Here is a 20,000-nt window from a genome sequence, read left to right on the forward strand (position 1 = left end):
AGTGTGTGCGAGTGTGTGTGTTTGTGTAGCGTGAGAGGGTGAGACGGGGGGCAGAGATCCAAACCAAGGGAAAAACACACATACACACACACCCACACACATAGACACACTCACTCAAACATACTGAATGGAAAATAGGCTTGAGGGCAATGGGAGAAAGAGGGTGAGCAAGTTTGAAAGGCCCCCCCCTGCCTTGCCTTGCCTTGCCATGCCTTGCCTTGCCTTGCTCCCCTCTCAGGGCCATAAGCTAATTGGCTGCTCTTCAGGCCTCACAGGTGGTCACGGAACACTGCTCCTCTCCTCTTCCTCCATCCATCCATTCATCCGTCCGTCTTTAGCAGCTCTCATCCCTCGTTCTCTGGCTCCTGGAGAAAACATGGTAATGGAGGCACAATCGGGAGAGGAGAGAGAAAAAGAGAGGGAAAGGGATGGAAGGAGACATGAGGGAGGGAAAGAGGGGGGAAAGAGGGGGAGAGGGATAGAAGGAGTTTGAAGAAAATCAATAGCAAGATTCAAAACAGGATGTCGAAAAGAAAAGCCGATGAAAGGATAGATAAAAATAATGAATGAATAAAAAGAATGAATGAATGAATGAATGAGTGGCAAAAGCGAGGTGTGTGCTAAACAAAACACCGGAGGTAACAGGTTGGCAACCGACACAGAGTTTTGTGTTTGCGTTCCTCTGCTGGGTAATGGAGTCCCCTGAGAAAGAAGAGGAGGAGGAGGAGAGGAGTTGGGGATTGGACAGAGCAGAGGATGATTGGCTAGGGAAAAATAGAAAAGCATGAAGAGGTCAGAGGCATGGGTATTAACCTCTGTGGCGTGACCAGGAGAACAGGAAGTGCAAGACCCACAGAGTCATTGAGCCCACTTTCTAACGCTCAGGCCAAGTCACATTCTGTCTTTTCTTTTCCTTTTTCTATTTCCTCCCTCCTTTTTTTTCTCTTTCTTCTCTCCTCTGGTGAACATCCGAGGCCTTGCCCTGGTCTCCCCTCTCGCTAATCTCCCTGGCCTTGTTCTTCAAAGCTGAGCTGAGTGTGGTGTGGTGCGGAGTGGAGTGTAGAGGGTTCCAGGGCTCCAGGGCTGAGTGGGACTGAGAGGTGTGGTGTGTTAGGTGCAGGGCTGGGGCTGGGGCTGTGTCTGGGCTGTCAGGGGCTGGGCTGGCCCGGGCTGCAGTTGTCAGTTACCCCCCCCCCCCCACACACACACACACCCCCCGGTGATCCAAGAGGCCACCCACAATCTGTCCCCCTACCCTGGGAATGAGGCCAGCCAGGTGAAGGCAGGGTAACACACACACACACACACACGCAGAGAGAGACAGACAAAGACACGCGCACACACACATGCACGCACATGAATTCTCAAAGCAGCTCAAAGGAGAAGATCATGCACTGTATACAACTCTGCAAACGTACTCACACACATACTGTGCGTGTGTGCGTGTGCGTGTGTGTGTGTGTGTGTGTGTGTGTGTGTGTGTGTGTGTGTGTGTGTGTGAAGCAGCGCGAAAGAGACACACACAGCAGATTTATCAAAACCACATGGCTCTGTTTCCATAATTCCCCCCCATAAATCCAGACCCCCTTCCTGGCAAAAATGGTTTTCTTTTTGATGACTAATCTGCAGCTTACACCATCTCCTCCCTCCCCTCCATCCTCCACCCTCCCTGAGCGCTGTCTCAGCCCAGTTCCACTCCCATATGTTCCCCGGGTTTTATAGAAATGTCCACTCGTTTTTAACCACATCTGAGGGCCCCGAGACCCTGGTCCAAACGCTCCTCCAGTTTCCACATGGCCGCCTCATGGGCCTCGTGTTGTCCACGCTCAGGGCAGGGGCAGGGCTTTGATCCCGGGCAGAGAACTACGTTTCCCATGAGGCCGCGGGGGCCCAGCTTGCTTCAATCAGGGGCCAAATGGCCGCGTGTCCCATGAGCCATCAGATTGGAGTCCAATGGCATCAGCGTCAACCCAGAGGACCAGTAAAGGAGACTTTTATTGGGGTCAGCAACCGGGTACTGTAGAGCAGGTGTGTGTTGTAATGACCGCGACAGCATGTGCGTGTGTGATGTTACGCTATTTCTGGAGTTTTACTGCAGGCTTGAGCTTTGACAGAGGAAGAGGAGGAGAAGTGTGGCAACGGAGGGAGGGGGGGTGTGGAGGAAGAGGAGGATGAAGGGGGAGGTGAAGTGTGTTTTAATAGCTCAGGTTCATGTGTGATTCAGATATGGATGGACACATCTGCCCCCCAGATGTCTCTCTCTCTCTCTCCCTCTCTCCCTCTCTCCCTCCCTACCTCCCTCTGTGGGTCTGTCTCATTTTTTCAGTCGTCTCAATTTCTCTTGTAGCAATCTCTGAATTAACTTTAAGGCCAGTGTGATTTACTGTGCAATTCCTCAGTGTCTTAGTTAGTGTGTCTGTGTGTGTGTGTGTGCGCATGTGTGTGCGTGTTTTCATCCTTCCATCTTTGATGTCCCTGTGTGCTGTGAACATCAGTGGCAGTACACGTGTAGCAGTCACGCTTCTGTGTTTCTGCTGTGAAATTCACTCTAAAAATAAAAGCTTCAGTTGAAACCCGCCACAATTGCTCTTTCTCTCCCTCTCCCTTAAACGTGTACACACACACACACACACACACACACACACACACACACACACACACACACACACACACACACACACACACACACACACACACACACCACGATAGCCTGGGTAGGCCCTTTATACAGGCCCGCCTTGCATCAAGACTTTGAGACCCATAAATAGCGGCACTGAAAAAAACAAAACAAAACGAAAAAAAAAAAAAAACGAGGGGAGGGGGATGGTTGTTGTTGCTGTGGAAACCAGAGCACTGAACTTTGTACTTTTGTTGTTCCTTGTTCCATGTGCTCGTCTCCGTCGCCAGCAGTCGTCCAGCAAGGCCACTGCACTCATTTACGGCAGCTTGGGGGGGCAGACAGTGGCATGACAAACCTCCAGGCGCCCCCCACGACGCCTGGGCCCTCTCTGGGTGAGAGGTGACTGAGCCGGGGCTAGGGGCTAAAAGCCACATGTTCAGGCTCCAAAGTCTTCCTCCTTCTTCTCCTCCTCCAGCTCTTCCTTTGGGCTCCGCACACTTAGCGCGTTAGCGCCCGGCCTAATATGATTGTCTTGTTTGCGTGTCTATTCTCGTGATGATGTTAGAGGGGGGCACATGAGGTTAGTCATCACTTCGAGACCGAACCGCAGACGCATCGCAGAATTTTTTGTTTGTCCTCTTGTGTGTCGATGCACTGCCGGTGGCTGTCATGCAGATTTGTGGGATGATTTCTGACCTGTTATGGTTCATTCGGCCAATCAGGCTACAAGGATATGCGTCAGTGGCCTATTTCCATTCGGGTCATTGGAGCCCCCCCCGATCACCCAACCCCTCCCCATCACCCAGACCCCCCTCCCCCCCCCCCAAAAAAAAAAATACCCCAATGGGGGCATGGGTTGAGCCGCACCACGGCAGTCATAAACAGGGCCATTAAGAACCAATTTGGGGTAATGGAGCACTAATGAAAACAAGATGCCCCCCCTGTTGGCCAGCCCCACCACCCCACAGGACCCTGTCCTCAGCCATGGCCCACTGCATCCCTCCTGGGCCTTGCCATGAAACAAAGACAGCCTAACGAGGACGAGCTGGCACGTGTGTGTGTGTGTGTGTGTGTGTGTGTGTGTGAGAGCAAGAGAGTGCATGCATGTTTTAGGGGTACAGTAGGCATACGGTCTCCTGGGAGGACATGTTGTCAGCAGACGGTCTCGGGGGTGTGTGTGTGTGTGGTTTTTTGTGTGTGTGTTTGGGAGTGGGGGGGGGAGGGTTAGGGAGGTTGAACGGGGGCGGTCGTAAGTCAGACGACCCCCCTCTGGGGGTGCAGACAGACCCCCGTCTAGTCACCATACCCTTCCCCCAGCTCCCAAGCCCATAAAACAGAAATCAGGAGCAAAAGGATTTGCTTAAACACACACACACACACACACACACACACACACACACACATTTGCGCACAGACACACAGACTCAGCGGGGCTTGGAAATAACATGGTAAAAGAACCGCTGACCTGTGGGCCTGTAGCCAAGTGACTGTTTCCTGCTGAACAAACAAATCCATTCTGCTTCAATTCAGTTAATTCCCCTGTTCCTTAATTAATCTCCACACACACACACACACACACACACACACACACACACACACACACACACACACACACACACACACACACACACACACACACACACACACACACACACACACACACACACACTCATACAGTCACACGCAGTCACACACTCTCAAGACCCACTTGACACTTTTTGGAAATTATAATTGAATTGTTTGAGGGTTTTAAGTGTTTGGTTTCATCTTCTCAATATGACATCCTTTGAAGACTGTTCTGAAGGAGACTATGGCATAAACTCAGTGAACTTTCGTAAACTCCACCACACCGAACTGTGTTCAGTTTTGAATGCTGTTTGTGCACCTATGTGTAGGTGAGTTTCTGTATCAACATATGATAATGTGTGTGTGTGTGTGTGTGTGTTGGGTGCTTGGGTCCACTCCGTGCTGCTACTGTGCCATGCTCCCTCTGGTGCCTGGCTGTGCTGCGCTGTGCCACGGCGGTGTGTGTGTGTGTGTGTGTGTGAATGAGTGGCGCGTCGCGCCGCGCTCTAAGCACTCGAGGCCTAATTGCATTATGGCAGATAAACGCGGGATTAACCCCCCCGCCTGATGCTGCAACCTGATAATGCCCGATCCGACGGGATAATGCCCGTAAGCTAGCCGATGATGCTACCAGCTGACCCGCCATCTTGCTCCCCTGGGGATCGGAGAGGACACTGGACACACTGGGAGGGGCACAACTGGGGAGGGGGGTGTGTGTGTTTTTGAGTGTGTCTGTGTGTTTATGTGTGTGTGTGTTGCAGGAGTTTGGGAGGGAGGGTGATTGAGGAAGGGGTGGAGAAAGCATGGGATTGGTGTGGGGTTATGGGAGTGATGGATAGACGGCCAGAGGGGTTTTGTCTGCAACACATGTACCATTATTGCACTGTGTTATTGCTGCCCCTCAGCAGACTACTGACTCTCAGTGGTCACGCACACATGTAAACAGGTTTAGCATTCGGATATTCTTCTTTGAGGAAAAAATATTTAAAGTGTATGTGTGTGTATATATATATATATTTAACACAAGGACATTAGCATGTCTATGGCTGTGGCCATGGCTGGATATGGTTGAAAATGTGCTAGCTAGCGGATAGTGGAAAGCCATTAGTTCTGCATAGCGTAGTTTCTCATTAGCCATGCAATCAGTGGGGGAACCTGGCACTGGCTGTGATGGACAAAGTAACGTAGCTTCTCCCGTGAAAACATATTAAACTCGCTAGAGTAGGCTGCTAATGAGATATGGGGCTAAGGGGCCACTGGATAGAGAACGAACCCTAAGCTGTAATGAAACCCTTTCTCAGTGCTCCTCCTCAGCTCGAGAAAGAGCCTGTGGAGAACTCTGCATTAAATTGAACAAGAACCATGTAGATGACTTTGCATTTGACGGGGTCAGGAGCTATAAAGAGGTTTGACTGCATTGAGCTGAACTGGTCAAGGATCATGTAGGAGATTCAATACAGGCAACTGGATAAGAGCCATGTATTGTAGAGGACCCCATACATTTGTGTGATCTTGAAACCATGTGGAACGTTTGGTGCATTTAGATGGCCGAGAACCATGAGGTTGCATTTAATTGGTCTAGAACCACATGGAGGTACTGTAACTCTTTATTTAACTGGTCAAGAACCATGTAGTCTGGTACTTGGATTCAGGGTGCATAGATGCTTGGGTTAGATTGTGCTGGTTTGAAGAAGAATGGAGAAACCTTTGTTATTAGCCTGTATCGTGAGATGGTCTAGTTACAAAGTTGGAAAGGGGCTAAGTGTGTGTGTGTGTGTGTGTGTGTGTGTGGAACTGGAGGGTTTCGTTCGAGTCTTAATGCCGTCCAAACATTCCCTCCCTCTCCTCCCCAAAGTCGGGAAGGCAGAACCTGGCACCAGAACGCCCCGATGTTCCACACGCACGCACTCTCAGGCGCAGGATCGCTGTTTGCACTGGATTTGGGCCTGGGCTGTGTTCTTTCAAGTCCGTCCAGTCCAAACACACACTCTTACTCACGACACACACACACTCACACACACACACACACACACACACGCACGCACACACACTCAGTTTCCACTCAAGAGACAGGGCCGGAAGGCCACACACCAGCTCTCCCTCTCCTTTTCTCCTCTCTTTCTCTCTCTCTCTCTCTTTCTCTCTTTCTCTTTCTCTCTCTCTCTCTCTCTCTCTCTCTCTCTCTCTCTGCTGTCTGCCTTTACTGCCTGTCTGTCTTGTCTCGTCTCCTCTCCTGTTTTTTCCATTTTCATTCTTACTCTTACATTCTTCTCTCACATACTGTAGGCTGTTGTAGACACTTGTTTGTGAGTGTGTCGGCTGGCGGAGGAGTGTGTAAGTCAGGTGTATGTGTGTGAGTGAGTGAGAGTGAGAAAGAGAGAGAAAAAAGAGAAAAAAAAGAGAGAAAGAGTTGGACGAATAGCTGAAAGGGGAAGGTGAACCATGGCTGGGCCAGGGGATCAAGGCTGGATTTAGAAAAAAAAACATCTTTTCTTACACAGCAACATTTTTTTGTCTGATCTCAGTCAGGCAGGTGTGTGTGTGTGTCTCTCTCTCTCTCTCTGTCTGTCTAATACAAGAGACAGCTGAAAAAAAAAGAGCTCAGTCACACTTCACTCCAAAGCCTATTTCTCCCCAGAGCCTTTTAATGCTTCATTAGTGTCTAATGGCAACTCTGTGCCAATTCTCTCTCTCTCTCTCTCTCTCTCTCTCTCTCCTTCCTTCTTTCTCCCCGTCTCTCTCGTTGCTCTTTCTCTTTCTCTTGCTCCCTCCCAGTGCCCCTCTTTCCAGTACTTAAATCCACCCTCTTTAGCATCCGCTTCTGCGTCCTCTATTATTCTGTCTGTTTCATAACCGCCGTTTCTCATGCGTCGTCTCGTTTTCTTCGTGTTTTTCTTCTCTGTCCTGTCCGCTGTCTTCCAAGGTTCCGCAAGTGCACGAGCAGCCGTCTCGCTCTGTCTTACATGTGTTCTCTCTTGTTCCATATTTGTCCTGCTCACGTTCCATCTCTCTCTCTCTCCCCCCCTCCCCTCTCCTCCACTCTCTTTTTCTGTCTGTTTTCGGTCTCTGCGGGTTTGGACTCAGCGGGGTTGTGTTTGTGATTCCGAGCGAGCACTGCTCAGGATATGTAGCTGAATGGGGGGGTTGTTCACGAAGAAGTTTTGGGCCTTCTTGCCCCCCACTCCCCTTCCTCCTCCTCCTCCTCCTCCTCTTCTCCGGGCCGGGGCCCGTCTCTTGAACGCCCCCCCCCTCCCTCCTGAAAGGCCCTCATTGAATGGTGGACCCCCTCTGTAGCCCGAGCCACCCCACCACCCCCTCACACTCACGGGGTCATTGTCAGGCCTGAATGGGCCTTTCAGGGGTTCCAGACGACTGGACCGGACCACAAAGCCCAGTGTGGGGAGATAAATGGGCCTGCCCCGAGGCTTTGTGGGTCCCGAGATGTGCCCCCCAAGAGCATTCTGGGAGTTTTTTTTTTTTGATGGGAGGGGGGCGGATAGAGGTCAGACGGGTAAAAGCACGGGCGCACACTGCCAGACCGACAGACCGATGAGGCCTCAAGGCAAACGGACGGACAAGAGGGAAGATTGACAGCACACGAACCGTGTAAACAAACCGAGCCGAGACTGAAACAAACACAGCAGGAATGTGGTGGGCAGAGGCCCTGGCACTGCTTTTGTAGCTAGGTGAATAGGGTTGGAGCTGAGAGTTCTGAAAGACTGATGGCAATAAGACAGGCAACCAACCTTTTGTTTTTGGGGCATGAAAATGTTGAATTTAGGATTGTTAGTGAGTCAAATGCAGTGATTTTTTTATTTTATTTTATTTTAGCCACTGTTCCATGGCACACTGGTGGAGAGCTCATCAGGTGTGCTGTGGGAAATAGTCCAATTTCACTTAATCGCTCCAAAAACACGTATTATTTAGTTGTTGCAAATAGTAGGCTATGTCATTGTTGAGCATCTGTGCCTGCAATGGTGACTCACTAAGTAAATAAATGCTCTTTCATGTCAGTGGGTGGAACTAGGTAGCACACTAATATCCTTGTTAATTAAGTGATGAGCACAAGAAGTGACGGTGAAAAATAGATATTAGAAACCTAGATACCGCGTTGGGCTCCACAACGTAGCCAACATAAATTGCACTGCCGTTATGGTGGGGCAACAATCACTGGAGACCAATGGAGAAACAGGTGTTTGCCTCCAGCAATATGACAGTTGTGTTGACGGGCAATGCAGTATCTAGCTTTGTAATATCTATGGGTAGCAAGACGTAACACAACGATTAGATAAATAGGCATAGCCTACTTGAAAAGTTAATGCAGACTCTGAGCTGAACTTTAAAAAAAAGGAGAAACATTATTTTTGTAGTATTAGAAGCTACAGTGTGTAATTTTGTTGGTGGTATGGTATGCCGCAGGATGTTTTTAAATGGCTTTTTATTTCAAAAAAGGTTGAAACCGTGGGCACTAATACTGCTGTGTACAGGGTTGAGAGTGGAAAGTGTTTTTAGAACTGAGGCAACGTCGTTTTATGCTTGAATCCAGCGTAGACTTCTTGCTTTCGCCCACTCGGGTCACTCAGTACTGTGTCTCTGACTTTTACACACACAGACACACACACACACACACACACACACACACACACACACACACACACACACACACACACGCGTGCACACACACAATTCTGTAACTGTTCCCTCTGCCCAGTTTGTCACAGCTCCCCTCCTCTCTCCCATCTGGTTCTGAAAAATGAATGCACTTTTGAGTGCCGCAACTGCTGCATTATCCATGACTTTCTGCTATTTCAGTTCAGGCCATGAATGACCGGTCTCGGTCTCGCTCTCTCCTTCTCTTGCTCTCGCTCTCTCCTTCTCTCGCTCTTGTTCTCTCTTTCTCTCTGTACCTCCCTCCCTCCCTCCCTCCCTCCTCATCTCATCCTTGTTCCTCTCTCCATCTCTCCCTGCAGGGCATTCCCCAGCTCCCTTGTGCCAAGGCCCTCTACAACTACGACGGCAAGGAGCCCGGCGACCTCAAGTTCACCAAGGGTGACATCATCATCCTGCGCCGGCAGGTGGACGAGAACTGGTACCACGGCGAGATGGGCGGCGTGCACGGCTTCTTCCCCACCAACTTCGTGCAGGTCATCAAGCCGCTGCCCCAGCCACCGCCCCAGTGCAAAGCGCTCTACGACTTTGAGCTGAAGGACAAGGAGGCGGACAAAGACTGCCTGCCCTTCTCAAAGGTCAGTGTGGGGTCAACCACCACGTAGACCTCTCGGGTGCAAAAAGCTATGTTTTAGAAGATGTCAGGGACCATCCCATTGTTTTTTGGACAGCGGAGATGCATTTTGGGTTTTTGGTTCGCCCACCTATAGAGGTCACGTGGCTAGTGCTGGTTTTCTCAGAGGTCCTTTTCATTCTCTTTGTCCCAAAACCATTTAATGTCCCTGAAAGAGAAAAGAGGGGGATGCGGTGGAGGCTTGTGGTTGAACCATGAGTGTGTGGTGATGGCCACAAACTCCTGGATAAGTGCTGGTGTGTGTGTGTGTGTGTGTGTTTGGAAAGGACAGAGATGGTTCTCACTGACGCACTCACCGTCTGCCCACGCTTCCACTGAGAATAGCTCGCTCTCGCTCCAACACACCTCTTTGTCGCCTCACAAAAGACACCGCCACCACCGCCAGCTCAGCCACTCTCCGATCCAGAAAACAAATCCCTGACGCAAATGCCTCAAGTTCCATACTTATGTGAAACACAACAATTCTTCTCCCACTAACAAGAAATCTCCCGTCGTTGTACTCTTTCAGCTCGTTTGCTGCTTTGAAGCAGCCAAACTGATTTAAACTGGAACAACTGCCGAGATGAACTGTCCCAGTATCAGTTTTTCTCTTCTGCTTTCTTCCTCTCTCGTTAAGGCCCTGTGCGTCCACTCCACCCCCAGAGTCTGGATGTATATTGCCATTGTTTCGGTTTCCTCCTCCATCTTACGGAGTTCAGTTTTTAGTTCTGCCTATTAAGCGCAAAAGACATCCAAAGTAAAGAAATGAGAATGTTTTGAAAATATATTGCATGGAATTGTGCCTGGGCTGCACCCCCCCCCCCCCCCCCCCCTTTAGTGGTCCCATCTTTATGTCTTTCAATAAAATATTATACTTCCCTCAGTCTGTTTCATAGAGATGAAGAAATACTCCCAATTAGCATGTTTAATGATGTTCTGCCCAGTAACAAGGATCTGTCCTCTCTCTCACTGTCTGTTTCTCTCTGTCTCTCTCTTTGTCACCCCCCCACCCCATTTCTCTCTCTTTCTTTCTCTCCCCATTGCTCTCTCTGTCTCCTTGTTTTTCAGGATGATGTTTTGACTGTGATTCGCCGTGTGGATGAGAACTGGGCCGAGGGCATGCTGGGAGATAAGATTGGGATCTTCCCCATCTCTTACGTGGAGGTGAGTGCCTAGCGGGACCAAGCAACACACTCACCACCCCTTAAAAGCTTCACAGCTGCAGGTTGACGATGATGACTGATGAAATAATTGTAAAGCACACTTTTGCTGAGCGGCTTCTACGTCATGTTCCTGTCTGTGCCAAGTTCTACTGGCTTAGCCACTAAGTGCTGTCTGAATGGGACTCTTCTGGGGTGTAAATGTTGCCCTTCTGTCACCCCTCTCACCATCAGAGATGTCTGGCCCACGCCACTCGTTTGCGTCGAAAGTCTCTGCGGTATTTATAGGGTGCACCTGTGCCCCTGCCGGCAGGGTGCCAGCGTCGAGCAGAAGGGGAGAAATGGGGCTCATCTTCACAAATGGCACTTTTAGCCAGGCCCTTGTGGATTCTCTCTCTCTCTCTCTCTCTCTCTCTCTCTCTCTCTCTCTCTCTCTCTCTCTCTCTCTCTCTCTCTCTCTCTCTCTCTCTCTCTCTCTCTCTCTCTCTCTCTCTCTCTCTTTCCCCCTCCCTCCCCATACCTCTCGCTAGCCCTCTTTCCCCCTCCCTCCTCCCTCCATGTCTATCTCTCTCTGTCTCTCTCTCTCTCTTGCTCTGTCTGTCTCTCTCTCACTCTCCCTCTTTCTCTCTTTCCCCCTCCCCTTCCATACCTCTCGCTAGCTCTCTATCTCCCTCCCTCTTCCCTTCATGTCTATCTTTCGCTCTCTCTTTCTTTCCATCTCCCTCCATCTCTCTCCATCTCTCTCCATGCCTTACAAAACCAAAGAAGCCCTACTCCTTTCTCAGCACCCTCAGGAGGCAGTAGACGGCATCGCCCGTTTGGAGCCCCACCTGTCTCCACCTGTCGTCAGCACGCCAGCGCTAATGTAGCGAAAGAGCCCCTAAAAAAGCCTTCTGAGGACGGGGAGAGAAAAACAACCCAGGCTGACAGAACTACCTGCTGTGGAAATGGCTGCAGCGAAGCAGGCACAAAGTGTTTTTGGAGTCACACACTTGTCATACAGATCACAGAAGGTGGTGTGTGTGTGTGTGTGTGTGTGTGTGTGTGTGTGTGTGGAGGGGGGGGGGTCTCACAAAAGACAGAGCAATTTAGCCCAGCCGCAGGCATTTTCCACCTGAATGCATCTGTGAGGGGACAGCCGCCGACTCGGTGACATCAGAACTGACATCTGCGCAGAGTCTGGAGGGAGGGAAAATGGCACCATTTCCACCTGTTTTCCTCAACTTTTTTTTTCCCCGCAAAAGAGGGACGCGGGCTCGAATATAGCCGTGGCTTTGAGCGAGTCGAGCACATTTCGAATCGCGTGTCGTCCGGATGCAGCCTTTCCCTACTGGGGAATTAGTTTGTGGTAATGGCCCGATTTTCACACCCATGGGTGTTCTTGCAGGGGATTTAATGGGCCACACTGAGGTTTTCGCCTGTCTTTCTGAACGAATCTGAACAGTGAGGTCTATTCTGAAAGCTGCATCATTGCCTCTCAAAGCTATTATATATGTGTATAGCTAAACCCGTGAGTAGCCCCCCGGGTCCATAATGACAAATATCATTAATAATGAATGTAGTGCATTTATTTTTAATGTCCCTAATTTTCAACGGGGGATCATCTGACTCTTGTGTAGATTCTTTGTCCAAATGATGCTCCATTTCTGTATCCTCCCTCAAGATCAAACCTGAGCATTTTTTCGTATCGCTTTTTTTTTTTTTTGGCAGATGCTTTGGTGCATTGGTAGAGGAAGGGCATTTACGTAATGGCGCTCATTTTCACCGGAGGAATGTGACTAATCCCTAGATTCTGTGCGCAAGCGATCCATTTGGTTCTGCACCCCGCGGATCAACCCAGAGCATCATCGGTAGATGTGACGGTAGTGTGCATGCAATGGGGAACTGTAGATGAACCCGGGCGCGCTCGTCCCCTCTCAGCCGAGGGAAGTAAGCGCTGCGCTTAGAAGCTTTTCATGTGAAGAAACCGGCGAGAGCGCGCGCGAGGCACCGAGGTAGCCCTGTAGCTCCGGGCGATGTGTGTGTCGTGGTACTCTCTCTATCATTAGCTAAAGCCTTTTTAGTCTTTCTCTTTGATTTTTGGCTTCGCACATGAAAGCCTACTACACCCTCACCCTCCCCGAAGCGCACGCGCACACTCACACACACTCACACACACACACACACACACACACACACACACACACACACACACACACACACACACACACACACACACACACACACACACACTCTCCCTATCTAGCCCCCTCACATCAGTGTTAAGCATCTTGCTCTGAAGTCACACAGGTTATTGAGGTGTGTACGGAGGTGTCTCTCTCTCTCTCTCTTTCTCTCTCTTTCTTTCTTTCTTTCTTTCTTTCTCTCTTACTTTCTCTTACAGTGTATCTCTCCCTCTTCTCCTTCATTCACTTTCTTGCTGTCTTTCTATTTGTCTTGCTTTCTTTTTTCTGTCTTTTCTCTCTGTCACATTATATTTCTCTCACCTCTTACCTTTTTTGTCCTTTCCTTTAACCCCCCCCCAACTCTTTGTCATGATGTCCCCCTCCTTCTCTCCCTCCCTCCCCATCTCTTTTGTGTCTGTCTCCATCTGATGGCTCAGTTATTTCAGTCTGATGTTAATTTAACATAATTTGGCCCTTGAGAGTAGAGTGACAAGAATAACAGTTCTCTCTGCTTTGTGACTCCTTTATACTGATACGTTTCACACATCTAGTCTGCCTTGTATCCCCTAACCTTTGTGCCACAGTATATTCTCTCTCTCTCTCTCTCTTTCTCTCTTTCTCTTTCTCTCTCTCTTTCTCTTTCTCTCTGTCTCTCTGTCTCTCCTCTTCTATTCTATTCTATTCTATTCTATTCTATTCAATAAGCTTTATTTGCATGAAAGTAACATTTTACAGTGTTGCCAAAGCATTCAATGAAATAATTATTGAATTATTATATATTTATGATATAAAATTATTACTCTCTCCCTCTTCCTCCCCTCTCTTAGTTTAATACAGCTGCTCGGCAGCTGATTGAGTTGGACAAGCCCTCGGACGGGAGCGGGGAGTCTGCAGGCGAGGGCCCCTCCTCTTCGTCCTCCTCCACCATCTTGCCTTTGTCATCGTCGTCCTCGTCTTCGTCCTCGTCGTCTGCCGCCCCGGGCTTCCCTCAGGCCAACGGCGTGCAGAAGCCGGGCGGCGAGAAGAAGAACAGCAAGAAGCGCCACTCGTTCACGTCGCTGACCATGTCGCACAAGCCGTGCCTGGCGCCGCCGCCCCAGCGCCACTCCATGGAGATCAGCGGGCCCGTGCTCATCAGCTCCAGCAACCCCACGGCGGCCGCGCGCATCGGGGAGCTCAGCGGCGGACTCTCCTCCAGCGCCCCCTCCCAGGTGAGAACCCCCCCACCCCGAGGTGCTCGCTCCACCGCTGCGGACTCCTCTCGGGGGAGTCTTGGTCTGGGAGATGTCGGTTGTATTCATTTTCTATTGATTTTCTCTCCGTGAAGGTTGAAGTGTGTTTCACTCAGTTCCATTCCACTCTTCATCTTTGTAACGCCATCGTACCATATCGCATCAAGGCTCTCTGAAGAGCCCAAAGGCCTTATCTCTTTAGTGAAAGACCTTGTGCCATGTTAGCAAGGAAAAACTCCCTTTGAACAGGAACAAACTGTGGCACTCACAGCTCAAGCTCAAGAATGGGGCTGCCTTGCACAAGGATGCCCGGTACAGAGAGAGAGAGAGAAATTAGGGAATAGGAAGTGACATGGGTGGGACACAGAGAGGGTCAAAAGCAAGCAGAGAGAATCAGTATGCGTTATAGTGCGCACACGGCTTCTAAACGCAACAAATAGGCACACAGAGGCCTACCAGTGGGCACTTGCAGTGCTCCAATTTAGCTTTCCCTCTATCATCCAAACAGGCCCTCGAGCACTCACGCCCTTGTTGTCCACCCCTCTAATACATCTTGAAAGTGGCAACTGAAGGTGTGCCTGACGGGTGTAAAGGTGTGCGTAACCGTGGATACTGGGGCAAGTCAATAGGGGCGGAATTTGCTGGTCTCCATAGGAGAGCTCTTTTAAAGGGTTGGAAACAGCGGTAGCTAATAGCTATAGTGAACACAGTGATTTAATGCTCTTTGGTTACTGGCCTTATTTCAGAAGGCAGTGGTTATGAAATGCATTTCCAAGTAATCTCCAGGGGAATAGGAATAATTGTGTGGTACTTACTGAGATGCTAGTTATGCCAAGCCACTCAGGTCAGTTGTTTATCCAGTAATTTTAAAGGGATATTCCGCCATTTTTGGAAATACGCTCATTTTCCACCTCCCCTCGAGCAAAACAATCGATATTTACCTTGTTCCCGTTCATCCAGCCATTCTGTGAGTCTGGCGATACAACTTTTAGCTTCAGCCTAGCATAGATCATTGAATCGGATTAGACCATTAGCATCTCGCCTGCTAGCTTCATGTTTAAGAGTGACTAAGATTTCTGGTAATTTTCCCATTTAAAACGTGTCTCCTCTCAAGTTAGAAAGTGCAATAAGACCAACTGAAAATGAAACCTGCCGTTTTTCTAGGCTGATTTGACATGGAACTACACTCTTATCTGGCGTAATAATCAAGGCAACTTGCAGCTACTGGCACTACTACTGCTTGTTGTCTATGGGGACTATTTTCAGATGCTGCTTAAGATATCACTGCGCCTATGGTACGTTTGCAAGTTGCCTTGATTATTACGCCAGATGAGAGTGTAGTTCCCTGTAGCTAGGCTGAAGCTAAAAGTTGTATCGCCAGACTCACAGAATGGCTGGATGAACGGGAACAAGGTAAATATCGATTGTTTTGCTCGAGGGGAGGTGGAAAATGAGCGTATTTCCAAAAATGGCGGAATATCCCTTTAACAACAAAGAGAGCGCACAACTTGATTAAATTAGACCGCTAAATGAGAGTAGTGGAAATAAACACCGATATCAGTACGAGACTGTGCCATTTACAGACCTTTAATTATTCTTCAATTATAAAGAATTTAATAGTTCTACCCATTTACTTCTCAAAGCAAGCTTTGGTGCCTAGACTTGTAATAACACATCAATTAATGAGCAGAAATGACAAAGCACAATTGCTCCGTTATATTTGAGCACCATCATGCTCAAGGTTTTCAGATGGCAGCAGAACTTTAAGAGGCCCTTCCCCTCAGTCACACACACACACACACACACACACACATACACACATACGGCTGAGGAGGGAGTGTTTGGGATGGGGTGATTGCGGTCATGACTGTAGCCATGGGAGGACCTGCTGGGAGCGCAGCTGAAGGAGAGGAGGGAGGATTGAGAACGAGGAGGTTTGCGTTGGCGTCATCATCATTGGTTTCACGCCTCTGTTTGTGCTCTGTTTATGTCTGTGCAGAGGCCTGGGAACTGCCGTTCTTTAAACACACACTCGGACATGCACACATACACACACCCAAACACTCTGACACGCACACATACACACACACACACACACTCACACACACACACACTCGCCATATACACTTATATACACACACACACATACACTTGTATACATACAGCAGCAGAGGACAGTCCGTCTCCGTGGTTACCCAGCTCCGTATCCAACACCGGGAGGAGCGCTGCTGAAATCCTTCCTGTTGCCTGACAGGCCTGGTGTTAACACTGCGGTCCACACAGCCGTGGCCTCAGATGCCTTCTGGCAGCCGCGGGGGGAAGGAGGGGTGGAGCGGGGGAGAGATAGAGGTGGAGGAGAGCAGGGGATGGAAAAGAGAATGAACGAGTGCGGCATCTTATCTGCACTGTTGGCAGGCCGAGATCTGTTCGCTGGAGTTCTGTTCGTCCTGGAATGAGAAACTTGGGGACGGTTAGCCTGGAATGGAACTCCGGGAGTCGGGGTGAGGTGTTCCGAGGGTGGAGGGAAGGAACCGTTGAGGCTGGGAACGAGCAGCAGGGAGAGAAAAATGGTCAGAAAGTTTTGAGATAAATGTGGACTCAAGAGGGACTCCCCAGGGGTATGGTATGAGGAAAGAGGAGGGAGTAATTGGCACAGCCGCCCGTGTGTGTGTGTGTGTGTGTGTGTGTGTGTGGGACGAGGCGAGAGAGAGTCTCCACGCTAAGCCGGCCGCTTGAAGCCAAGGCAGGCCCTCGCCGGCTGCACTGTCAGAGGAATGAGGCGTTTGTTTTCCCCAACCCCGAATGGCCCTCTCTGGCGCTCCCCTTCTGTCAGCAATTACCCAGACCTCTCTTTCTCCCTCTCTTTTTACGCCCTCTCTATCTCTCTCTCTGTTCTTCTCTCTCCCTCTCTCTCTCTCTCTCTCCCCCGTCATTCTAACCAGGCCATCGCTCCGTCCAAGCGTTTGAAATCGCGGATGCGTGACTACGTTCTTAGCCACACCATAAAAAAAAAAGCCTCCCTCTCCCTTTCGGCCAAGTTCCACTGGTTTCCACAGCAACCTCACAGCCTCGGAATGACAACCACTCACAGCTGTTGCCTCGGTTGCCAGGCGCTGAGGTCCCGGTGGGAGGGCCTGTCAGTGGAACAAGCAGAGGGACGAGGACACTGGGACTGACACATGCCAACAAACACACCAACAGGGGTGTCCAGCCGCTTGATGAATGGGCCACTCGAGTGTGTGTGTGTGTGTGTGTGTGTGTGTGTGTGTGTGTGTGTGTGTGTGTGTGTGTGTGTGTGTGTGTGTGTGTGTGTGTGTGTGGATGCTGACTGCAGCATGTTCTTGCATCCAGTCCCACTCCTGTTCAAGTGTGTAGGAGAGCGCCTCTCCTCCAGATCGTTCTTTTATGTGATGTCCACCCATATCCGTTCTGGTTTTAAGGCAGCGTTAAGGGCGAGCGCGAGGCCCGCTGATGGCAGTATCATGTTTGGGGAGCGAGCGGATGAAAGGCCGGATGGTGTTTGCGGATGTGCTTGTTTGTGTCAATTAGTGCTGGCGCCGTGCCCCGGTAAACTCACGGTGTCGGAACACATAAGTCAGACGCCGCGCTGATGCCCTGCAGCGGTCAGCCCGTATCGCTCGCGCCACTCTCGCGCATTTTTGTTCTCTCGCTTTTGCACGCACTCTAGCTGTCCCCCTCTCTCTCTCTCTCTCTCTCTCTCTCTCTCTCTCTCTCTCTCTCTCTCTCTCTCTCTCTCTCGTCCTCTCGTCCTCTCGTCCTCTCGCTCACTCTCTGACTCTCTCCGCTTCTCTCATTAAATTCAATTCCGTTTAATAAGCTTTGCTGGCATGACTGTAAGCGTGGTATTCAAGAACAAGTTCAGTCATTTGCCGTCCTCTCTCAATATGTGGCGGCAGTGTAGGTACCTGGAGGCTGCCTGTAAACATTCATTTGTTTCGCCCAGGAGGAATGCTATTTTTTTTTGTTTTTTTTGCCTTATCATTTATGGAAACTCAGGACAAATGTCTGCTGTTCTTGAGAAGTAGGTTTCCCTAATGCGTTTATATTTGTCTCTCTAACTCTCTCTCGCTCTCGCTTGCTCACGTTCTCGCTCTCTTTCGCTCTCGCTCTTTCTCTCTCTCTCTCTCTCTCACTCTCACTCTCTCTCTCTCGCTCTTTCACACATACAGTGCACTCTGTGTCCCACCCGTTCCTCTCCCCAGGGTGACTATCCTATCCATCATGCTCTCTCTATTCACCCCCCCCGTGGTCTGATTGATGGGCCGCTGTGGCTGTAAGGGTGTAGTATGGCTGACCCGAAAGACTCTCCCTCTGCAGTAGTTTGTATTCGCTGTGCATAACTATGCAAAGCGCTTATTTATGTGGCCTTTCCAACCCACACCGTGAGTGTTTAGACTTTAGAGTGTGGCTCCAGAGAGCCTTAAATGATGCCAAGGTGAGCGTGGAGGGGAAAGGCATTTAGGAGTTTTATGTGTGCGTGTGTGTGTGTGTGTGTGTGTTTTTGTGTGGGACGGGCCAAGAGTGTGAGTGGATTGTGTTCTCTTTGCTGTCTGAAAACACACACACACACACACACACACACACACACACACACACACACACACACACACACACACACACACAAACACAGCGTGTAGGCAAAATTGCTCACCATTGTGCCTGCATGTCTAAAGTGCCTAGCTATAATACCCAGGCCTTGGACGCCAGTGGCAAATCAGAGGCCATAAACCGCGGCTGCAGACGCAGTGAAACTCAGTCATTCCCTCCCTCTCCAACACACACACACACACATACACACACACAGTCATCCCCCGACATACACACAGCAACAAACCAACCTGTTTTTATTAACCCTTATTAAGACACACAAGAGGAACACTGTTGTGTTTTCTCTCTAACTGGCTGGTTTAAGCAACTTCACTTGACAGTAAAAAGGGTCGGACTGGAGCGATAAATGAGGCGGTGATTACAGCGCTATTACACACCAGACACTTGAAACGCCGTCTGCAAGCAGAGCGTTCACGCCCGTAAGACGATCCCAACACACTGTCTGCACTCTGTGTGTGTGTGTGTGTCTGTGTGTGTGTGTCTGTGTCTAAGGTCCTCTGCAGGGTGGGATCTCTGCAGTAATGGCTGAGGCATCTATTATATTTACGACATGAAAGAGATCTTCTCCTGCGGGCCAAGTCCTTATATCCCCCCCCATCTTTTTTTACTGTCTCTCTCTCTCTCTGTCTCTATCTCTGTTTCTCTCTCTCTCTCTGCCTCTCTCTCTCGTTCTCTTTCTCTCTTTCTCTTTTTCTCATTCACTTCTCTCTCTCTCTCTCTTTATCTCTCTCTCTCATTCTTTACAGGGTGTATTTTCTTTGAAAGGGTTCTTGGGTCTCTCACTCTTGAGCCTTTTTAGATGTGGGCATCTGGGGAATTCTGGGAAGGGCCACCCCCCCCCCCCCCCCCCCCTCCCTCCCTCATACTGACCACTGTCTTTATTCTGCTCTCGGACAAAATGGCCCGCGGAGCCCGATACAGTGCGAGGACAGGAAAAAAAGCGAGCCCAGATAAGATAAGAGGGAAGTTAGAGAATAGATGAGAGGAAGCAAGAGAACTTTAGAAGAAAGGCTCTGTGGTGACGGCCGTGGAAAAAAAAGAGGAGAAAACGTTACGATAGGCTGGCAGCCCACAGAGATTAGGACTTGAGATGCACTCGACCCAAGACGAGGACGAGGACGATGAGGACGACGAGTCATTTCTCCGACTGGTAGGGAAGGGTCACCCCTGCCCAAGTGGGAATCTAATCCCATCAGAGGATTTCCTGTGATTGCTCTCTGGCTTCCTTTATGATCACTGCGGTTTGCCTCTGATTAGGGGCCAGCCGGGCCAGAGCTGTTTGATGCTGACCTTTTGTGGCTGGAGGCCAGTGGGGCACAGAGAGCGGCTCAAGTGGTCCAGTAAGCC

The 20,000-nt window shown here is 49.9% G+C and overlaps 1 protein-coding gene across 2 annotated transcripts in view; it reads left to right on the plus strand.

Moving 5' to 3' along the window:
* The window catches only part of sh3rf1 (SH3 domain containing ring finger 1), a 52,648-nt gene that overhangs the window by 14,784 nt on the left and 17,864 nt on the right, over positions 1 to 20,000 (plus strand). For both annotated transcript variants that reach the window (XM_062556807.1, XM_062556808.1), the window contains exons 3-5: positions 9,157 to 9,432; positions 10,536 to 10,631; positions 13,620 to 14,003. In XM_062556807.1, coding sequence (XP_062412791.1) covers positions 9,157 to 9,432; positions 10,536 to 10,631; positions 13,620 to 14,003 — 756 coding nt within the window. The remainder of the gene's footprint in view (positions 1 to 9,156; positions 9,433 to 10,535; positions 10,632 to 13,619; positions 14,004 to 20,000) is intronic.

This window comes from Sardina pilchardus, chromosome 15 (genome assembly GCF_963854185.1).
Source record: "Sardina pilchardus chromosome 15, fSarPil1.1, whole genome shotgun sequence".
Classification (NCBI taxonomy): Eukaryota; Metazoa; Chordata; class Actinopteri; order Clupeiformes; family Clupeidae; genus Sardina; species Sardina pilchardus.